The sequence below is a fragment of the Mesoplodon densirostris genome, chromosome 10 (assembly GCF_025265405.1).
Source record: "Mesoplodon densirostris isolate mMesDen1 chromosome 10, mMesDen1 primary haplotype, whole genome shotgun sequence".
Taxonomy (NCBI): domain Eukaryota; kingdom Metazoa; phylum Chordata; class Mammalia; order Artiodactyla; family Ziphiidae; genus Mesoplodon; species Mesoplodon densirostris.
Genome location: NC_082670.1, coordinates 11,007,894 through 11,028,047, shown reverse-complemented (window position 1 = coordinate 11,028,047; position 20,154 = coordinate 11,007,894). Strand labels below are relative to the sequence as shown.

Here is a 20,154-nt window from a genome sequence, read left to right as displayed (position 1 = left end):
CAGCCATCTTTTGGCCTTCATATTTTCTTCTAAGAAGTCAGTAGATATTCAGCTTAGTGTTCCTGTTGAAAGTAATACATCATTTTTTTCTGGCTGCTTTCAGTATTTTCTCTTCATTCTTAGTTTTTAGCTGTTTGACTGTGATTTGTGCCTATATGTGCTTTTCTTTGTACTTAACCTGCTGAGGTTTCTATGCTTTTTAAATGTGTAAATTTTTTTCTTTTACCCAATTTGGGGAATTTTTCTCAATTTTTTTGTTCCATTCTCTTTCTCCTTGTGGGACTTTGGTTACATTTATGTTAGACCTTTTGCTACTGCCCAAGGGACTCTCTTTTTATTCCATCAGTATTTTTTCTCTGTTCTTCGTATCAGTTCTGTCAATGTTTACTTACTCATTTTGCCATTTTCAGTGTGCCATTAGGTACATTAGTAAATATTTATTTCAAATATATTTCAGCTCCAGAATTTCTTTTTTTTTTTGTGATACACGGGCCTCTCACTGTTGTGGCCTCTTCCGTTGCAGAGCACAGGCTCCAGATGCGCAGGCTCAGCGCCCATGGCTCATGGGCCCACCTGCTCTGCGGCATGTGGGATCTTCCCAGACCGGGGCACGAACCTGTGTCCCCTGCATCGTCAGGCGGACTCCCAACCACTGCGCCACCAGGGAGGCCCCAGAATTTCATTTTTTTATTGCTTCTTTTTCTTTGTTAAAATTTCCTATTTCATTCATTACAAGCATATTTCCCTTTACATCCTTGAGCATAGTAACAGCAGCTGCCTTGAATACTTTAGCTTTAATTCCAATGACTTGAGGCTCTCCGGGTCATTCTCTTGTTTGTCTTTTCTCTTGAATATGGGTCATGTTTTACTATGTCTTTATATGTCAAGTAATTTTGAATTGTATTCTAGCACATTATAACTGGATTATAGATTTTTAAAATTCTTTAATAGCATTTTTTCAGTAATTAATTTTAATTACATTTCATCATTTTCTTTTCTAGTTGTTATTTCTTTGTCCCATGCATTCCTTCTGTTTTCACTTGTCTTCCTCCTAAAGTCTATTCTCAAATAGTTCTTTTGTGAACACTTGTGGATAGTAAAGCGTTAGCTTTATTATGCCATAAAATATCTTATTTTGCCCTCATTCTTGGATGATGGTTTACCTGGGAATTAAGTTCTAGGTTGATAGTTCTTTACTTTCAATACTTCGTGCCATTGTTTACAGTCATCACCTGTTGCTGGGGAGAAGTCAGCTGTCATTTTAATCGTCATACCTTCTGAGGTAATCTGCCTTTCTTTTTGGAAGCTTTTAGGATTTTGTTTGCATTGATAGTCTGGGATGTGTTTTTATCTTCCTCTGTTTGTGGTGTGCACTTTCAGCTTACCAACGTATTTTTCAGTTGAGTTGTGCAAAATCACTGGCTAAATTATCGGAGTAAATATTGGTGCTCTACTGTATTGTTTAGTGATGGTGACTCCTTTTTTTCTTTCACATAATCCTAAATGTATTAAAAAAATTTTTTTTGTCATACTCTCCATTGATTGATGTCATCTAGAATGAATTCATGTTCCAGTTGTGTATTTCGTTGGTCTTATATATATATTTGGTATATTTTAGAATTTTGTTTTTGTGGCCTCATTTTAATTAGAAAGTTTAACATTTTTCTCCATTTTGTTTATCTATCTAGTTCTATACTTATTTTCCCTTTATTATACTTTATAGTTGCTTTCTAACTCCTGGGTCCCCAATCTAAAACCAGGTCTACATTAGAGTTTCCAGGTTCTTTGTTCAAAGTGGTATTGGGAGTATTGCAGATTCAATAACAAATCCATTCAGTAACTTTGTTCAGATCTTAGTTAAGAGGCTATTCCTTCCCCCTTCCCTTCAACTAGGCAACAATGGCAAATGAATTTTAGCCAAGGCCGCAGGTGGTATCAGTGTTTTCTTCCCCTTCAGAAGGGGAAGCCCATTCCAGTTGTTGGCTTTAAGCAGTGAGCATAGCTAATGATCCCCTTGTGGAGCCTTTTTAGTCTTTGTTTCCTCAGGAGAAACTCGGACCCATTAATGGGTGCTCAAGGACCCAGAGCTTTGCAGGGCCAGAGCTGTACCCCTGCTCAGTTTTGTGTCTCTTCTCAAAGATTATCTTGTGACTTACTACTTTTTAAAAAAATAAGTAATTACATTGTATACTGTATTTGGAACAAAGGGGCTGAGTCAGAATACCAACTTACATGAGTCTTGACTAGACATCCAAAATGCTGTTTCTTAATGTTTTGTTATTCTTGTGTCACTTGACTCTTACTCTTATTAGTAATATTGCACTTGTGAATTCCATTGTCTGAGTTTTAATATCTAGTAGGACAAACACTGAGTTATTTTTTTAAAATTTTGTCTTGATCAAAATTCTGTTTTTACATATGAACTTTAAAATCACTTTTTCTAGTTTTAAATATTCATTTGGAGTATATTGTGAACCTCATTACATGTATATATTAATTTTAGAAAGATTGCTATTTTTATGCTGTCAAGTTATCCAGATACCTAAAATACTCATTTATTTACCACTTTTAAGATATCATTCTGGAGCTTTACTTGAGCTCTTTACTCTTGTTTTATAATTTCTGTAGTTATTATGACTGATATGTCTATATATTCCACTTCCTTTCTCTAGGTGGTTATTACTAGAAAAGAAGTTAAAATGTTTTTCTTAAATTCAGCCATTTTTTCCAAAATAACTAGTTAATTCTAAAAGCTTTTAGTATGTTCCATAGTTTCCTATGTATATAATCAGAGCAACTACAATTAAGATAATTTTATGTCTTGTAATATTTATACTGGTTATCTAGTTCTCTTATTAAGCTTCCTATTTTCTTATTTTATTAAACTAAAACCTTCAAAACAATGTTTAACAGTTGTAGGCATCTCTGTGTTCCTGATTTTAATGGTAATGACTTCAGTGTTTCACTGTTGAATGCCTTGCTTGCTGTATTAGATTTGGAAAAAAGTGTGTCATATTTAGGTAGTTTCCTTTTATTTTTATTTGAGATTTTATTAGGAGTGGTAGCTGAAATTTGTCAAATACCATTTTAAATCATGATACAATCACCGACAATTAGCCTTTTAACAAATCGGATTCAGTTTGCTTTTTTATTTAGTTTTTCTTTTTTTGCATTGATACTTATAAATATATTTCTTTATGCTTTCCCCCCTTTGAACTGTCTTTGTCAGTTTTTATTAATATCTTATAAGCTTTTAAAACAAATTGCATACCTTAATAATTACCTTTTCCTCTTGTATTTCTTTTGTGGAGATAATTTTGTTCTGGTGTTTCATAAATTAATAATTGAGTCTCATATTTAAGTCTGTATTGTCAGTTTGCCAAAACACTTTTGGAAACGAATATATAGATATCCCATAGCACATACTTTTTAGTATAATTCTGTTAAGTATTTCAGATGTTTTTATATGAATTGGATATTTTTTCAATATGTCTCCATGTCTTTGTGTGTGTATGTGTGTGGAACTAGATTTTTACTGTATCCTTTTGAAAACACATTTGTTTCTTATTTAGTATTTCATTTTTCTTCCACAAGTCCCTCTATACTTTTTGTTAGAAGTCTTAATTCTAAATATTTGTGTAGATACGTTGGAAGGATTTTTATAGTTTTTAGAGTATTTAAGCATTAATAATACTTTGGGTACATTTATGAATGATTTCTATAGGAATTTACTGTGAATCTGGGTTTTGTTGTTGCTTAATATTGCCCTTTTTGCTATTTCATGAATTCTAGTAACTTTTTTGTAGCTACCCTGTGAGTTTCATCTTGGGCTTGGTTCGATAATGTTTGAGAGTGTTTGGTAATTTATACATATATGACTATAATAACCAGCTTTTCTTCCTTCCTTTTTTTTTTTTTTAAACAGTTACATGGGAATTGGTCTTTCTGCTCAAGGTGTGAACATGAATAGACTACCAGGTACACTTGTAATTGAATTACAGTACAGTCTTATGGCTAACTCTGGCTAAAAATGTCAAGTAATAATTTGGAGATAGTTAAGTACATTAATCTTCTATATTTTTAATCACTTATGAGTTCAAAGTCGAGCTGAATGGTTTTAGTAAATTTTATGCTATTTAGCAAAACATAACAAGTATACCATGCATTGTTTTGTTTTGTTTTGCTTGTTTTTGTTTTGTTTGTTGATATTTTTAACTTCCAGTACGTAGTCATATCAACTACTTTAAATGTTTTAATGTGGTTGGTTCTGTTTCCTACCCAACACATTCCTAGCTTTTAAACCATTTTTAGTTGTTTTAATATTCTGGGAATGTAGGCTGATAGTAAAAGTAAACTAAAAAAGGTGTGAATTGAGATAGGAGAACTGTTTCCTAAAACCATTAATCATATGGAAGTGATTCTTCAATTATATTTTCTGGTATTCTATTTACTAATGTTAAAAATTAACCTTGGAGGAAATTTTTTGAAAATTGAAAGAAACGTCTTTTGTTATATTAAAGTGTGTGTGTGTGTGTCTGTGTGTCTGTGTATCTGTGTGTGTGTGCTTAAACCAAATCAAAGCAAAATTCCTTTGGTCTATTAGCAAAGGAAATATGCATGGAAAATGTGTCTTGGTATGTTTGTTTGCATTTTCTGGTAGGAGTCCTCTCTGTTTAAGATATATTTTAGCATTCTGTGTGGTGGATTTATTTTCCTTAATGTGGTAAGCAGTGTTTTATATAGAAATTATGTACTGTAATTGTTGAGAATTTAAATGTACTTTGTACTATCTGTTGTACTATTCTTGCTTAGCTTGTTATAATCTTAGTGAATAGCTCTAGTATAGAGGAACCTTACTTTTCACTGTAAATATACTGGAACTTTCTCTTTAGGCTGGGATAAACATTCATATGGTTATCATGGTGATGATGGACATTCATTTTGTTCTTCTGGAACGGGACAACCTTATGGACCAACTTTTACGACTGGTGATGTCATTGGCTGTTGTGTTAACCTTATCAACAATACCTGCTTCTACACCAAGAATGGACATAGTTTAGGTACTAAGATAATGAATTGCATGTTAAATAACCAGATGTTATGATTATTGTACTTACATCATGGTAGTAATATTTTTGTGTAATTCTCCTTTATGAGTAGATGCCTCTGGAAATTATTTCTTTGTTCCTTCTAGGTGGAAGCTGAGGAAATGGTGACAATTTAAATCTGAAGTATAATGGACACATATTCAACTAAAACCCCTAATTTTTTACAGTGAAGGCCACATTGTATCACATATATAGGACTAACTAGAAATAACCTCGTACTCAGATATTTATTCTAGTAGTAGAAATGCTAAGTGTTTTCTGCTTTGCTTTGAATAAGGCCTGTCACAGTATGATCCAGTTCTCTAGGTAACAGGTGCTTAGAAAAAAGAGCTGTCAGTTTTTAGTATAGTATGGGGGTAATGACAAAGCGAGAAAAAGCTTGAGGCCCCCAACCAAATGAAGGGCGTTGACATACTGAAAAATCAGGCCTGCTAACAAAGGTTGATAAAGGATGGTGACTACAAGTTAGTTCTGCAAAAGGGAGCAGAATTAAAGTGAGCAAATAACAGCAAAACTATTAAAAGACAGGTGGCAAATAAATAGATTAATGAAAACATGAGGAAATCTATCCATTGTAAGACTAATAGGAAATCAGGGGTTTTAGTTGAATATGCATAACACTTCAGATTTTAAATGGTGTATAATTGTTACGCTCCCTTTTCTTACAAGTTGTTTGTTTTTGTTTTGTATTAAAGAAAGTATAAAGGATAGCAAAGCTGATGCTTTAAAAGTAAAAAAGTTTCACATTATTTTACTGTTTGAAACATCCTTGATTCATGGCAAATTATTTCTGATGAGGTAAAGTGAAAAAAGGCAAAAACTAAGTAACTCCAGAAGTCAGAAAATTCCGTTTGCTTATTAATAGTATTTAAAAATTAAGCTGCAGATGGTATGCTTAGACATATAGTAAATGTTCTTTAATATAATACAAAAACTATTCTGTAATTTCATAGTAGAAAATTCTAAATTTGGGGCTACATTGGTAATAGTCTTTTTTTTTTTTAGTGTCTCAGCATACTCCTTATATAAAGTTATGAAGAAGACATTCTTCATATTTACATTCGGCTTAAAACTTTTCCTTCTGATTATTAATATTGATTCTGAAGTCCTGTGCTGTCTTAACTTAAAGGCTGTCACAAGTCCACAAAGATTCTTACATTCTTTTTGGTACAAGAATGTTGATAAAGGTCGCCATACAGATTATATGTATTTGTGATTTGATTGCTGTGGCAAACTGGTTTCCAGCAGGATACAGGCATTTTAGTGTATTTGTTGTTAGTGCTCAGCTCTGACTTACCAAAGCAGTTCACTGGCACAGTCTTCGTTGGCTTGGCTGCTTAAGATATTTGCGATCTTAAAGTAAACCAGGAGAAATCTGCTTTTAGGTATGACCTTTGGTTCAAAAATGCAAAAGACGACATTTTTATTTATTTTTTTATTTTTTGTGGTACGTGGGCCTCTCACTGTTGTGGCCTCTCCCGTTGCGGAGCACAGGCTCCGGACGCGCAGGCCCATCGGCCATGGCTCACGGGCCCAGCCACTCCGCAGCATGTGGGATCTTCCTGGACCGGGGCACGAACCGGCATCCCCTGCATCAGCAGGCGGACTCTCAACCACTGCGGCACCAGGGAAGCCCAAGACGACATTTTTAAAACCAAAATTAATCTTTTTACAGTTTTCAAACTTTATTCCAGAGAAGAAATTTTATTTTAGGAGATGAGAAGACCATAGGTGATGTGATATTATTTTTTTCCTATTAGATTTTCACAAGTATTTACACTGAAATTTTCTTCTGAGTAAGGAAGCTGTTTTTAAAATGTGAGATGCTGTTTAAGAAAAGGGTACCTAATGATAGGATCACATTCTAGAATTAAGTCACTTTGAAACATTTGGCATTATTCATTCATAAATTTAGTAAATATTTATTAAGCACATACAGAGGCAGTATAGCAGTGGTCAATATGGGTTCTTTAGTTGCCTGGGTTTATCTCCTGGCTTGGCTGTGTGACCTTATGCAAGTTACTTAACATTTCTGTGCCTCAGATCATAAAATCAGATCACTATCAGATCACTACCTACCTTATTATTAGAGCAAACCAAAGTGATGCATGTGAAGTTCTCAAGTGATTGTCTGACACATAGTGAGTATTCACTAAAGGTTATTTATTGTTGGCCAGGTGCTGGGGGTGCAGTGGTAAAACATTGGTGAGCAGAAAGTGTTCCACTGGAACAGAGGCCAGCAAGCTGTGGTGGCCCATGGGCCAAATCGGTCTCCTGTCTGTTTCCTAAGTAAAGTTTCATTGGAACACAGCTACACCCATTCACTTATGTACTGTATATGGCTGCTTTCCTGCTACTGTAGCAGAATTGAGTAGTTGAAACAGAGACCACATGGCCTAGAGAGCAGAAAATATTTACTTGCTGACCCTTTATAGAGTAGTGTGCTTATCTCTGGTCCAGATTCTAGCATCTAGAAGATAAGAAATTATTCAGTTACGCTTCCCTTGTATTTCCCAAAGTGGATAATTTCTGCCCCAAGGCTGATACATCTTTAGTTTCTGTCTCATGAAGGTTTTCAAAATATATATTTACTTACCATATAAATAGAAATGGAAAGGTTTTTGAGAAAATAATTAAAGGAGAAACATTTCGGTATGCAAGTTAATTTATTTGAAATTTAAAAATTTTGTTTTATTGATTATCATTCATCAACTGAAGATAACTTCAAAAAGCCTCTTGATAATCAGATTAGGAAATAGGGGAAAAATTATTTTCTGTGTAAAATTTAAATAATTACACAGCTTGTTAAAGTGCCATCTTTGTGGTCTGAATATGTGTAGGTTGTGGATGCTGTATTTGGCAATGTTCAAAAGTATTAATCTATAGAATTAAGTTGGGTTTTTCATTAGAGGTGTTGGTAAAGTAAGGATTTCAGTAATTACTGACAGAAGGGAATTTTTGCTAAAACAATATGAATTTAGACAGTCTTTATCAATAGACATTTTTGAGGAAGATAATTGATTAGACTGCTATTTTATGAAAAATGGTAGAAATATGTATGGTCATATTTATTCTTGCTGCTTTCCGTGTTCTTTTTAGTTTTCTGAAATTTTTAGAATAAATTCTCATATTTGTTTGGCCCACAGTCAGTTTGCTTTCTATTTATTAATGAAGCTGAAGGTAATCCGAATGTTTTACAGAGGGTGGGGGGATCTCCAGCTTCACTTTTCCTTTTGACAAGCTAGCATGAGTTCACTGGTTTTTAAAAGTCATAAAAACAGTACTTTAATTACAAAGCACTGTTTTTACCATTTATTTAAAAACATGTACAATAGAGATTTATAGTCACTTTGCCTTTTAACTTTATTACTTTAATAAATAGAGTCAGATAGTTGTGTTTTCTGGTGATACAGCACAATTATAGAGCCATAGACTCTCAAGTGGGAAGAGAGAGACCTTAAAGATAATATAACAGGAGGGCCCTCCTTTTTTAGAAGGCGATCGGCACCGCAGCGGCAGTGGTGCTGGCATGGCTGTATTTTGTGTCAGTGTGTGTTTACACTGGAAGAGCTTTGCTTAACTGGCTCACCAACACCGCCCCTCCCGTTCTTCTAGAGCTCAGTCTTTGTAAACGTATGAATGAGGTCCTACAGAAATATTTGGTTTGCTTATTACCTTATTTTCAGCTAAGTAATATATTTGAATATTTGGAGGGAGGTTACACCACCACTTTGGGATGTCAGTAGATGTATTCCAGTGATATTGCCATTGTTCAAGTGTATTTGGTACATGACTGTTGAAATTACTGTCAGCGGACATTTAAGAGAAATTCTCAACTGTATAAATCTTTGTCCTTTGAAGGGGGAATTAAAATTTTCTGTCCAGAGTAGTCAAAGCTCTGAGAATGTACTTTTATAAGATTTTTTTAAAAGGAAACAAAAGTACTATATTTTCTATTCACCAACCCCCCATTTTTAACAGAAAATCTTTCCTTTCCCCTCAACGTTATTTAAAAGATAAATATAGGTAAGGAAGATTAAATAGTAAGGTTGGATAAAGCAGCTTAGGTGTTAGTGAGAAAAAAATTAGTCTTATTATTTTATATTTAGCTTTTTAATTTTTTTCTTCCTTTGCTATTTTTTCCCTGCTTTTTAGTTAGAAATTCAGCTTGTCACCATACTCTGCCTTTGAAAAACAGCTTCTAATGCCACTTTTTTTTTCCTTTTTAGGTATTGCTTTCACTGACTTACCGGTAAGACATAATTTCTTGTAAAAGTAGTTTTGTATTTTTAATTAAAAGTATATAAGGACTAGTACTAATCATGTTTAAAATGCAGTCTTATTGGTAATTAAGTTTATATGCCATGTCATGCATAGGCTAGAGCTCCTTTCTCAAGCTACCATTGGTCTGGACCATCAGAAATTAACCTCCAAATTGCACTGGACACCATTGCCCAAGGGAACTTAGCTGTAGCTAAAAACAAAATGGGAAATGATTATTTAAAATACACTTTTTAGTATCACTGTGGATTCATTCAAAATATGTCTCTTTGGTATTGTTGGACTTTGTGGTAAGTGGCTGTACAACAATTCTAGTCATTTACTAATTCAGTGTATATTGAGTGCCACCGTGCTGCAGGTTCTGTGCCTGGGATACATTATTCAACAAAACAGATAAAGGGCTCTGTCCTTTTGGAGTATTCAAGCTGAGGAACTTAGAGAATAAATAATGCGTTAAAAATATTTTTAAAGGATTTAAATACTTTTTAAAGAAAGAGAAACAGTAGAGCTTGGGAGTACCAAAGACAGAACACACATGATATAATTTGCTCACCTTTGCTCAAGGTAATTCTTGAGCAGAGACTTTTGAGGAAGTGAGGGAGTTAACTAAATGGATACAGAGAACAAGAATGTTCCAGGAACAGGGAATAGTTAGGGGAATGGTACTAAGGCAGTAGCATATCTGGCGTGTTTGAAGAATAGCATGAAGGGAGGTAGAGAGACATGAAAGCAGTAGGAGGTGAGTCAGATATGATGACAGGGAGGATGAGGAGATCATCTAGACCTTGAGGGACATTGTAAGGACTTGGGCATTTACTCTGAATGAAATACAAAGACACTGCAGAGTGTTAGTTATTATGATGTACTGGGATGAAAAATAGACTGCAGGGGGAGTAAGGGTAGAAGCAAGCCGACATGTGAAGGGCTATTGCAGAAGTTCAGGCAGGAGATGATGGTGACTCAGCATCACTAGAGATATAAGAAGTAGTTTGATTCTACATACCTTATTCCCCAAATCTAAGGCTCTATCAATTGTAATATGCATCATATGTAGCCCTAAGGGCAGGGGTGGGGTGGAAACGAACAAACTAATAAACTACGATGAAGTGCTTTCTTATCATTTAGAATTTATATTTTATATTCACTGAATGATCTCTTCAGGTATTTAAATTTTTAATCAGTATCACATTACACACCTAAAAATGTTACAGTAAACAATATAAATTGATTAAGGTTTTCCCCAAACTTCTTCATGTTCAGAGTCCAACCTTTTAAAACACTTGTTCAGAGCTAATGTCTGTGCTTTTCTACGTGATATTGTCTTCTCTGCCATTAAGAACATTTCTTAAGAGTCCTCCATCATGTCTCTGGCACTTTCTTCCAAGCTCCTGACTGCATTGTGCAGGGTTTCATATGCTCACTTTCTTCATATGACCAGAAGGTATTAACTAAAGGTTTTCTGACACAACAAGGACTCTGACATTCCTTTCTCAGTTGGCCCATAGTGGCTTGTTGACTAAAATGTCTTAGGAATTGCATTTATCCAGCTGTTTGACCAGGAAAAACAATCAAGACTCGAGAGTTTTTGGTGAGCTCATCCTTCAGCAAATTCACACCTGTGCAGGTGGTGACCAGTCTGCCTCATGACAGCTGCCCGAACAGACGTAAGGTGCCCGTGATTATAAGATACACTCCAGCTCTAGAAATGTTTTGAGAGAGATGACAGGAGACTCAAAGGCAGAGAATAGACACCCTATCTATAGGTTATTAATCTTTCTGAAGAAAAATCCTAGAAAAACCAGAAGAAATCCAAGTTCTAATAGAAAACAAGCCAGGGAAAATTTGGAGTCTTACAGATCAGAATTGCTCATCAAGAGGTGTTATTTGATAAGCAGTAATGGAAGAAGTGTTTATCTTTTTGAAAAAATATATAGTGTTAGGATTTTGTCTGTATACTACAGTAGGTTCCAAATGGATTAAAGAGTTAAATGATTGATAAATAAGATTTTTTAGAAATCTGAGAGCCAAGAGAATTTTCTGATGGATTGGATGTGAAAATGTAAGAAAGAGGATTTGACTTCAAGATTTTTGGCCTGAAGAATTGAAATAACGGAGATGCCACTTACTGATATGGAGAAGGCTGTATTTTAGGTGGAGCACTTTTTTGGGGAGGGGAATCTGGAGTTCATTTTGGATAAGTTAAGTGGACTGGTCAAGCATGCAGTTGGCTGTACAAGCCTGGAATTCAAGAGAGTGATCTGGGCTGGAGATGAAAATTTGGGAGTCACTGGCATTTCACTGTTTAAATTTCAAGTCATGAGACTGTTGGAAGTCAACAAGGGAGTATGTGCAGGCAGAGCAATGGAGCAAGGGCTGAGTTCTGGGGCGTGCCGTACTGGGGAGAAGAGAAGGAACCCGCAACAGGAAAGTGAGGAGCAGCGATCAGAGAGGTAGGAGGAAGACTAAGAGCTGGGTGTCCTCACAGCCGACTGAAGAAAATATATCCAGAAGGAAGGGGAAATTAACTGTGCCACATGCCACTGCAACATACCACATAAGACATGGCTGTCGATCAGTGGGTTTAGCAGAGTGGAGGTCACTGGTGACCTTGTCGAGAGAGTTTCAGCAGAGTGACGGAGAAATCCTGACTGGGACGGGTTTAAGAGAGAATCGGAAGAGAGAAGCTATTATAGAGTATGGACAGCTTTGGAGGATTTTGACCACAGTGAGGAGTAAAGAAGTGGGATGTGGTAGCTGGTGGTAGAATGGGGAACAGTAGGAGGTTTTTTGTTAGATTCAGCAGGGTGTTTGCTGATGAAAACGATTCAGTAGCAAGAAACACAGTTGATGTTGTATACAGAGAGGAAAAGTAGCAATGATCATACCCTCGACTGGGTGTCGAGGGAAGTGATCCAGTGTGTTCAGTGGAAAGGGGAGGCTTTAGAGAAGAGCGGCTGGGGTGTGGGGGGCGGGGTGTAGGTGCGGGCGCAGGTAGGCAGGTTCACGTGGCTCAGTATTGTTGCAGGGGTTTTGCTAAGGCTCCGTTTCGGTTGGAGTTGGTTAAAGCAGGGGTCCCCAAACCCTGGGCTGCGGACTGGTGGCGGGCCATGGCCTGTTGGGAACCGGGCCGCACAGCAGGAGGTGAGTGGCAGGCGATCGGTGAAGCTTCATCTGCTGCTCCCCATCGCTCCCCACCGCTCCCCCTCACTCCGCACCCCTCCCGGTCGCTCCGCATCTCTCCCCACTGCTCCCCGTTGCTCCCCATCTCTCCCCACCGCTCCCCCTCACTCCCCACCGCTCCCGGTTGCTCCCCATCTCCCCACTGCTCCCCATCGCTCCCCGTTGCTCCCCATCTCTCCCCACCACTCCCCACCTCTCCCCCTCACTCCCTGTCGCTCCCCACCGCTCCCTGTCACTCGCCGTCACTCCCCACCACTCCCTGTCACTTCCCTTTTTTAAAAAAGATTGTGAGATCTGGGACTTCCACATGTCGCTCCCCACCTCTCCCCATCAGCTTGCATTACCACCTGATTCCCCCCAACTCAGTCTGTGAAAAAATTGTCTTCCACAAAACCAGTCCCTGGTGCCAGAAAGGTTGGGGACTGCTGCCTTAAAGGGCCTACGTAGCTGGTTTGCTTTTCCTTTCTTCCCCCTCTTCTTGTGGCACTGAGCAAGTAAAACCAACTTGTCAGCAGATTTTGTTCCTCACTGATAGCTAGTGGGGATCATTTGAAAAAGGCTTAGCTAGTTGTAGACATGTTGACTATTTTGTGTGTGTGTGTGTGGTACACGGGCCTCTCACTGTTGTGGCCTCTCCCGTTGCGGAGCACAGGCTCCGGAAGCACAGGCTCAGCGGCCACGGCTCACGGGCCCAGCCGCTCCGCGGCATGTGGGATCTTCCCGGACCGGGGCACGAACCCGTGTCCCCTGCATCGGCAGGCGGACTCTCAACCACTGCGCCACCAGGGAAGCCCGACATGTTGACTGTTTTTGTGTTGCCTTCTGATTATTTTTTGTCCTGCTTTAGAATCACCAGTTCTATTTTTTGCCTCGTCTGTGATTAACCAAGGGTGATACTCAGCTCTGTAGCAGTGGGTAAAGTGGTGGTTATGGTGGTAGTTGTAAGTTTTCTTTTAACATACAGTGGCTCTGAGAGCTCTTTTTTTTTTTTTTTTTTTTATGACTGTGAGATCTGGGACTTCCACATGTAACATATCATTCTTCTACTTAAAAAGGAAAGAAGTTAGTCTTTCTCTTAAAGGCACCACCAAACAAGTGTTTCTATGTTGTGTACCCGTGATCCTTTTCTAGCCAGTTGTAGCATTCAATCCCAATAGAGAGTATGTTCACAGAAAAAAAGTGTACCTATTATGGAACATAGGGTGCTTTACATCTCGGAAAACCTTAGATGTTTTTCAAAATGATCTTTCTTCCCCAGCCCACCTCACCAGTTTGAGAAATGTCCACGTATAAGCTGACTAATTCAGTTGGGATTAGATAAATTCTTTTGTTATAGAAGCTATTCACGTTTAAAATGATGCTGCTTTCCAGTTCCTGGGCCTGATTTGAAATCTACCTTTTATAGAAAGCATTATATGCTTCAATTTTCTTTAGAAAAAAATCTTTTATATATGAAAGAACAAAACTATGATATTGAGGATATAATTTTATTGTGTATACTTAGCTTTTGAATAGCATTTTTAGGAGCTGTCTTCATCTCTCATGGGTTAATAGAAATGAGACCTATGTATTTTTCTATTCTCTTCATAGAGACTTAAATTATTCTCACTTCTAATTCTACATAGGCAGGAGTGCTTTTTTTTAAAATTTAAAATCAGTTTCCCTGAAAACATTGTTTTACATATATCCATAATCTAGATAGATGCTACAGCATGGATGCACCTTGAAAACATTATGCGAAGTGAAAGAAGCCAGACAGAAAAGACCACCTATTGTATAATTATGTTGATATGAAATATCCAGAATAGGCAAATCTTTGAAGTCAGAAAGTAGATTAGTGGTTGTCAGCGGCTAGGAACTGGGGGGTTACAGAGAGTGACTGCTAATAGGTATGGAGGTTTTTTCGGAGTGACGCAAATGTTTTAAAATTAGATGGTGATGGCTGCACAACTCTGTGACTATACTAAGACCCATTGCATTGTTGTATTCTGCTTTTAGAAATCTATAATTTAGCAATTTAAAAGTCTATTATATTTTTTTAAATTTGTAGTTTAGTCCGTTAAGGGCTGTGTCCTTAATCTCTCCCTCAAGTTTTAAGGTTGAGTAAGTGGTATAAAAGGTACAGTTAGTTACTTTTCATTGAGCTTAAACTGACTTGGTCAGTTTTAGTTTTTTATCACTTTCTGATTACAGAAGGTAATATAGAGTGTTAAATAGTCAAATGGTAAATATTTATAAATACAGGAATGTATAAAAGAGAAGTTCCTTATAATCCCAGCTTCTGTAGATACAATGATTGTGTTGAGTGTATACCCTTCTAGATCTGTTTTAAACTTACGTTAGCCAGTATCTCCATAATTAAATGTAGGATGGAAGAAGACGGGGTCATAGTTGAAGCACTGTTCTATAGCTTGCTTTCTTCATTTAGTAATGTATCTTGGACCTCTTTCTGTGTCAGTATACACATTTTTAACTCTTCTTTTTGCTTGTTTTTATAATAACTTATTGTATGATGTACTACCACAATTTGAAGATGTACATTTTTGCATATATTAACATTTATGATATGGGGTGCATCTTAGAATCCGTGGCCTGTCAGTTTAATGGGCAGTGTTTTTGCTTAGACATAAAATAATGGTAAATCTTGTAGTTAGTGGGGTCTGAGCTTCAATGATTGTGGTATATAATACCACCTGTGAATAGACATTCTTTTTTTTTTTTTTTTTTGCGATATGTGCGCCTCTCACTGTTGTGGCTTTTCCCATTGCGGAGCACAGGCTCCGGACGCGCAGGCTCAGCGGCCATGGCTCACGGGCCCAGCCGCTCCACGGCATGTGGGATCTTCCTGGACCGGGGCACAAACCCACATCCCCTGCATCGGCAGGCGGACTCTCAACCACTGCGCCACCAGGGAAGCCCTAGACATTCTTTTTAATTTTTTATTTGCTATTACAGATCATGCTGTGGGACATATATCTTTGCACATGTTTGTTTTTCTGTGGGATTAATTTCTTACAAGTGAAATTGCCTTGTCAGTTTTAATAGATTTTGCTGAATTTCTTTTTTTAAAAGGTTCTATGGGTTCACATTGGTGCGTACAGTGGATGAGAGGGCTTATTTTCCCAACGTTCATCAGCACTGGGTATTCTCAGTCTTTAAAATCTTAATCTGCCGTGCAAAAATACCTGTTTATTTTAATTTGCATTTTAAAAAGTTCACTATGTCTCTTCATATTTTTATCATCTTATATTTCTTCAAATTGCCTATCTATTGCCAATTAAATTTTTTTGAACTAGTAATCTTTGTCCTCCTATATTGTGAGAATATTTTTTGGAACATTGATGCTTATATGTGTGGCAGATTGTTTTCTATAAAGTCTAGTTTTCTTGACATAAGAGTCTTTGGCTTTATATATTTTTGTTTCAAAGTATGTCACAATTTTGTAATGGGGTTTCATGAAAAGAATACTGTGCTACGAGTAGAGAGCCATGAGTTTTTTCCTTTATGTGTGTCATTAACAAGCTGTGTGCTTTTGGAGATACCCCTTAAGCTCTTTAGGTCTCAGTTTTCTCATTGGTGAAATGAGAAGGTTGTAATAAGTATCTCACTTGTCTTCGGCTTAAAATTCTATTAACTTGAAGGTTTTGTTGATTGTTAAGAATCAGTACATTTGTTCAGTTCCTCTGTGTGCATTGCGTTACCATTTATTTCCCTAATCCGGTGTGAGTATATTTCTCAATATTTTGACACAGTACTCCTTCTGTTTCTGATTTTGGTTGCTTGGTTGGTCAGCTGATTTTAAAAACACCCTCTTAGCTTTTTGCAGTGAAATCTGTCTAAGCACCTTATATGTACACACGAATTATACTCAATCTTTACCTAATTTTGTACTGAAAATACTTGTGATAACCATTAAAGCAAAGAGATAAGGCATAAATACAGAGACTGACGATGAAGTAGGGTTTGGAGTTACAGAAAGAAAAATTGAACTTAGATTTGGTGTTAAAGAAACCTGTGTTCTAATCGCACCTCTGCCATAGTGTAGAGCAACTGTGAGCAAGTTAATTTACCCCTAATCCTCAGTTTCTGTATCTTTGTAATGCAAATAATAATAATAATGATTTAACAGGATAATTATAATGATTAAACCTGGCCGTTTAGTAGACATTCAGTAACTTATTCTCCCTTTAGATGTAACAACTAGGGATAGAGCCAAAAGAAGGACTCCTGTATTTTTTGTACAAAATTTTTGAAGCTATTAAACTTGATTGTTTTACCTCAAAATCTTGGAGTATATCTTGGAGTAAATGCATTTCTTCATGAATCTGAATATTTAAATCCATCCTTTCCTTTTCTTGAAATGTGCGCGTTTTATTTTTATGTAAAGAATCCCTATTCTTAATGACACTGTTTTGCTTATAATTAAGTTCTTATCACGATCCCTTAATAAAGGCATCCCAGATGTACAGATAAGTGAAATTATAAAATAGTACGTGCCCAGTTAGGATGTACGTTCATAGTAACTAGCTTTCACGTGCAGTTTCTAGAAATGCATCACTTATATCATACATAGAAGGATAAACCTGCGTTATACTTGAATCTCTACAACTATTATATGACATATTCTTAAGAGCAAGAATGGTGTCTTCATTTATTAGAAGTATAATGCCACATGGTCTCTGAATAAATAAGTAACTTAGGTTGCTGCATAATTTTTTTGATGATTAGATCACAGGAAGTGATAGTTTTCATCCAGCATATAATGTATTTTAGATGATTTGCTTTAGTCTTCCTCTACTAGTTTTTGATTGAGATTTTAAAATATTCATGAAGTAAATTTGTAGTTCTGTAGCATTTGAAAGAATGAATATGTTTTTAACATAAAAGGGATAGATGTTTAGCAAAATGTGTTTGTCTTACAGCCCAATTTATATCCTACTGTGGGGCTCCAGACACCAGGAGAAGTCGTCGATGCTAATTTTGGGCAACATCCTTTCGTGTTTGATATAGAAGATTACATGCGAGAGTGGAGAACCAAAATACAGGCACAGATAGACCGGTTTCCAGTTGGAGATCGAGAAGGAGAGTGGCAGACCATGATACAAAAGTAAGTGAAGAAATGTGAATTGACATATTCAAAAGTACATTTTTTATAAAACATGTCATCCTTTTGGTATGAAAGACTATTTACTGAAGCTTTTTAATCTCTTAATATATATTCTAATGATTTTAATGTATTAATAATGTTTGATTTGGTGACACACATACCAAATTGTATTTTAGTCTGATTTATTAATTTGCTGGAAGAAATAAAGTGACACTAGATCTCTTAGGTTAATTCATTTGCTATCCTTAGTAACAGGATTTAACGGTTTCCATAGGTTACATGATTCAACTATTAATAGTGCCAATGCAAAAGATAAATTCAGAAAGATAATTTAGATTGTATAATTCAGCATTGTGGTATTTGGACATGAACTTGGCTATGTTGTTCAGCAGTAATGTAAATATTTATGAAGAAAAAATTATTGCTCAGTAAGAATAAGCATAAAAATTATGGTGTAATTTACATACTGGAATACAGACTTGATGTGTACATTTCACGTTTCAGGATTTGGCTAAATTTTTCCAGTGAATGGGTTGCTGTGTAAGAATGATATCAGCTATTTTTGTTTACTAGGATCCCTTTTTTTTTTTCTGACTAAAAGCCTCCAGCTTAAGGAATTTTTAAAACTCCATTTACTTATTGTGTATTCTGTAATGAGCCATTTAAGAGGAGCTAAAGGGAATAAAGACCAAGGGACAGTGAGTATGGAGTTAAGATGCCTCAGTGCGGGTTAGGTACTTAGGAGTCAGTAGTAACGGCGGAGGGTGGGCAGCAGCGGAGCGAACAGTGGGTGTCAGTCAAAGTGCTGCTTATCTCAGCTCATTTTTTACCCAAAATTTTCCACTTGTTTTTTTAGGCAGCTTTTTATGAAAAGGTAGAATTCCAATATGGAAGTCAGCAGGAAAATGTAACTCCTGTGACAGTCAACTTTTTAGACTATGCCTTTGCTTGAAAGGCTGGCCATGACACATGAATGTCAGTAGTACTGAATAGTAGCTCTTAGAACTTGAAATAGTGTAGACTTTAAAATAAATACCAGTAAGTTGAAATTGTCATTCTCCCTACTGTAATCTAACCTGAGAACATTAAAGATACCATCAGCTTGACACAGTTCATCTTAAATGTCTGTATAATTGCTTTGAACAGTCTTAAATTTACAAATCTAATAAAGCTATGCATGTTTTTTGGAAGAGATAATTTTGGACATGATGATGATTCTGAAAACAAGCTTTTTCCCTAGAGCTGTTATCAGAGCCTCAACACTAGTATTTTGTCTTGCACAGTTGAAAGAATAGTGAAACTGACTCAGAATCCCATAGTTGCCATGAGTTAGAGTTGGAGCTAGGATAGACTGCTCTCTGGGGGTCACATCTCTTAATGCTTTGAAAATGGTTACCACTGAGCATCATGGCAGGATAGTTGTAGAGGAGGCATTGTTTATCTTAATCCTATAGCCAGGGTTCAGTGAGGGCACCCTCCCCTACCCCATGCTTCACAAGATTGATACTCACCGTGACCTCCTGGGAAATCCATTTTAAGAGGTTCTCCCCTACCCTCTTAAATTAATTTGAATAATTAGATAAAATAAAATGAAAAAAATCTGGTTCTTAGAGATCCTCCCCTCTGCCACCTCAGTCCCCTTTTCCTGAACCACTGCTTTGCACCGTTTTCTCGTGGACCCCTTAGTTGTGCTGGATGGAGACAGGTTTAAAAGTTGGATGTTTAGAGAGATATTGGGTATTCGATTTAATATCGTGTAGTCAACGATAGTTTTTCTAACGTTTTGTGGTTAGATGTAAATGCCAACACCACTTGGTAGCTTTTTTTTTTTTTTTTTTTTTTTTTTGCGGTACGCGGGCCTCTCACTGTTGTGGCCTCTCCCTTTGAGGAGTGCAGGCCCAGCGGCCATGGCTCACGGACCCAGCTGCTCCACGGCATGTGGGATCTTCCCGGACCGGGGCACAAACCCATGTTCCCTGCATTGGCAGGCGGACTCTCAACCACTGCGCCACCAGGGAAGCCCTTGGTAGCTTTTTTAAAAAAGAAACTTTCTCTTTGGCAGTGTCACATGTAAATCATATTTGAGGAATTAATGTCCTGTGCACGACCATACTAACTGATTTAGATTAGAAGGCTGACTCCTCATTGATTAATATTATCACCCTCATAGATTTTGTTCTGGAAGATTCTCTCCCTGGGTTCACCTTAGTATTTTTTGTGTTCACACCTTGTGATCCCATCTTATGTAACTGATGGATAAAGAAAATGGTTCAACTACAGAACACAAAGAGTTAATCTGTTGTTTTTAAATTGTTTTATTTTACAAAATGCCAACACTTTACTAGGATAAGTCATATGATAAAGATAAAATAGAAATTATGGTTAGTACGATTGAATAAGGATGGGAAATAATAGGAAAGGACCTGGGGATAATGGAGTACCAAGAATCAAAGTCATTTAATGTCCTTGATTCTCTGG

General features: G+C 36.7%; 1 protein-coding gene across 1 annotated transcript in view; it reads left to right on the top strand.

The window, feature by feature from the left end:
* The window catches only part of RANBP9 (RAN binding protein 9), a 90,912-nt gene that overhangs the window by 50,292 nt on the left and 20,466 nt on the right, over positions 1 to 20,154 (top strand). The window contains exons 3-6 of the mRNA XM_060111275.1: positions 3,926 to 3,978; positions 4,893 to 5,060; positions 9,338 to 9,360; positions 17,492 to 17,676. Of these exons, the coding sequence (XP_059967258.1) occupies positions 3,926 to 3,978; positions 4,893 to 5,060; positions 9,338 to 9,360; positions 17,492 to 17,676 (429 nt within the window). The remainder of the gene's footprint in view (positions 1 to 3,925; positions 3,979 to 4,892; positions 5,061 to 9,337; positions 9,361 to 17,491; positions 17,677 to 20,154) is intronic.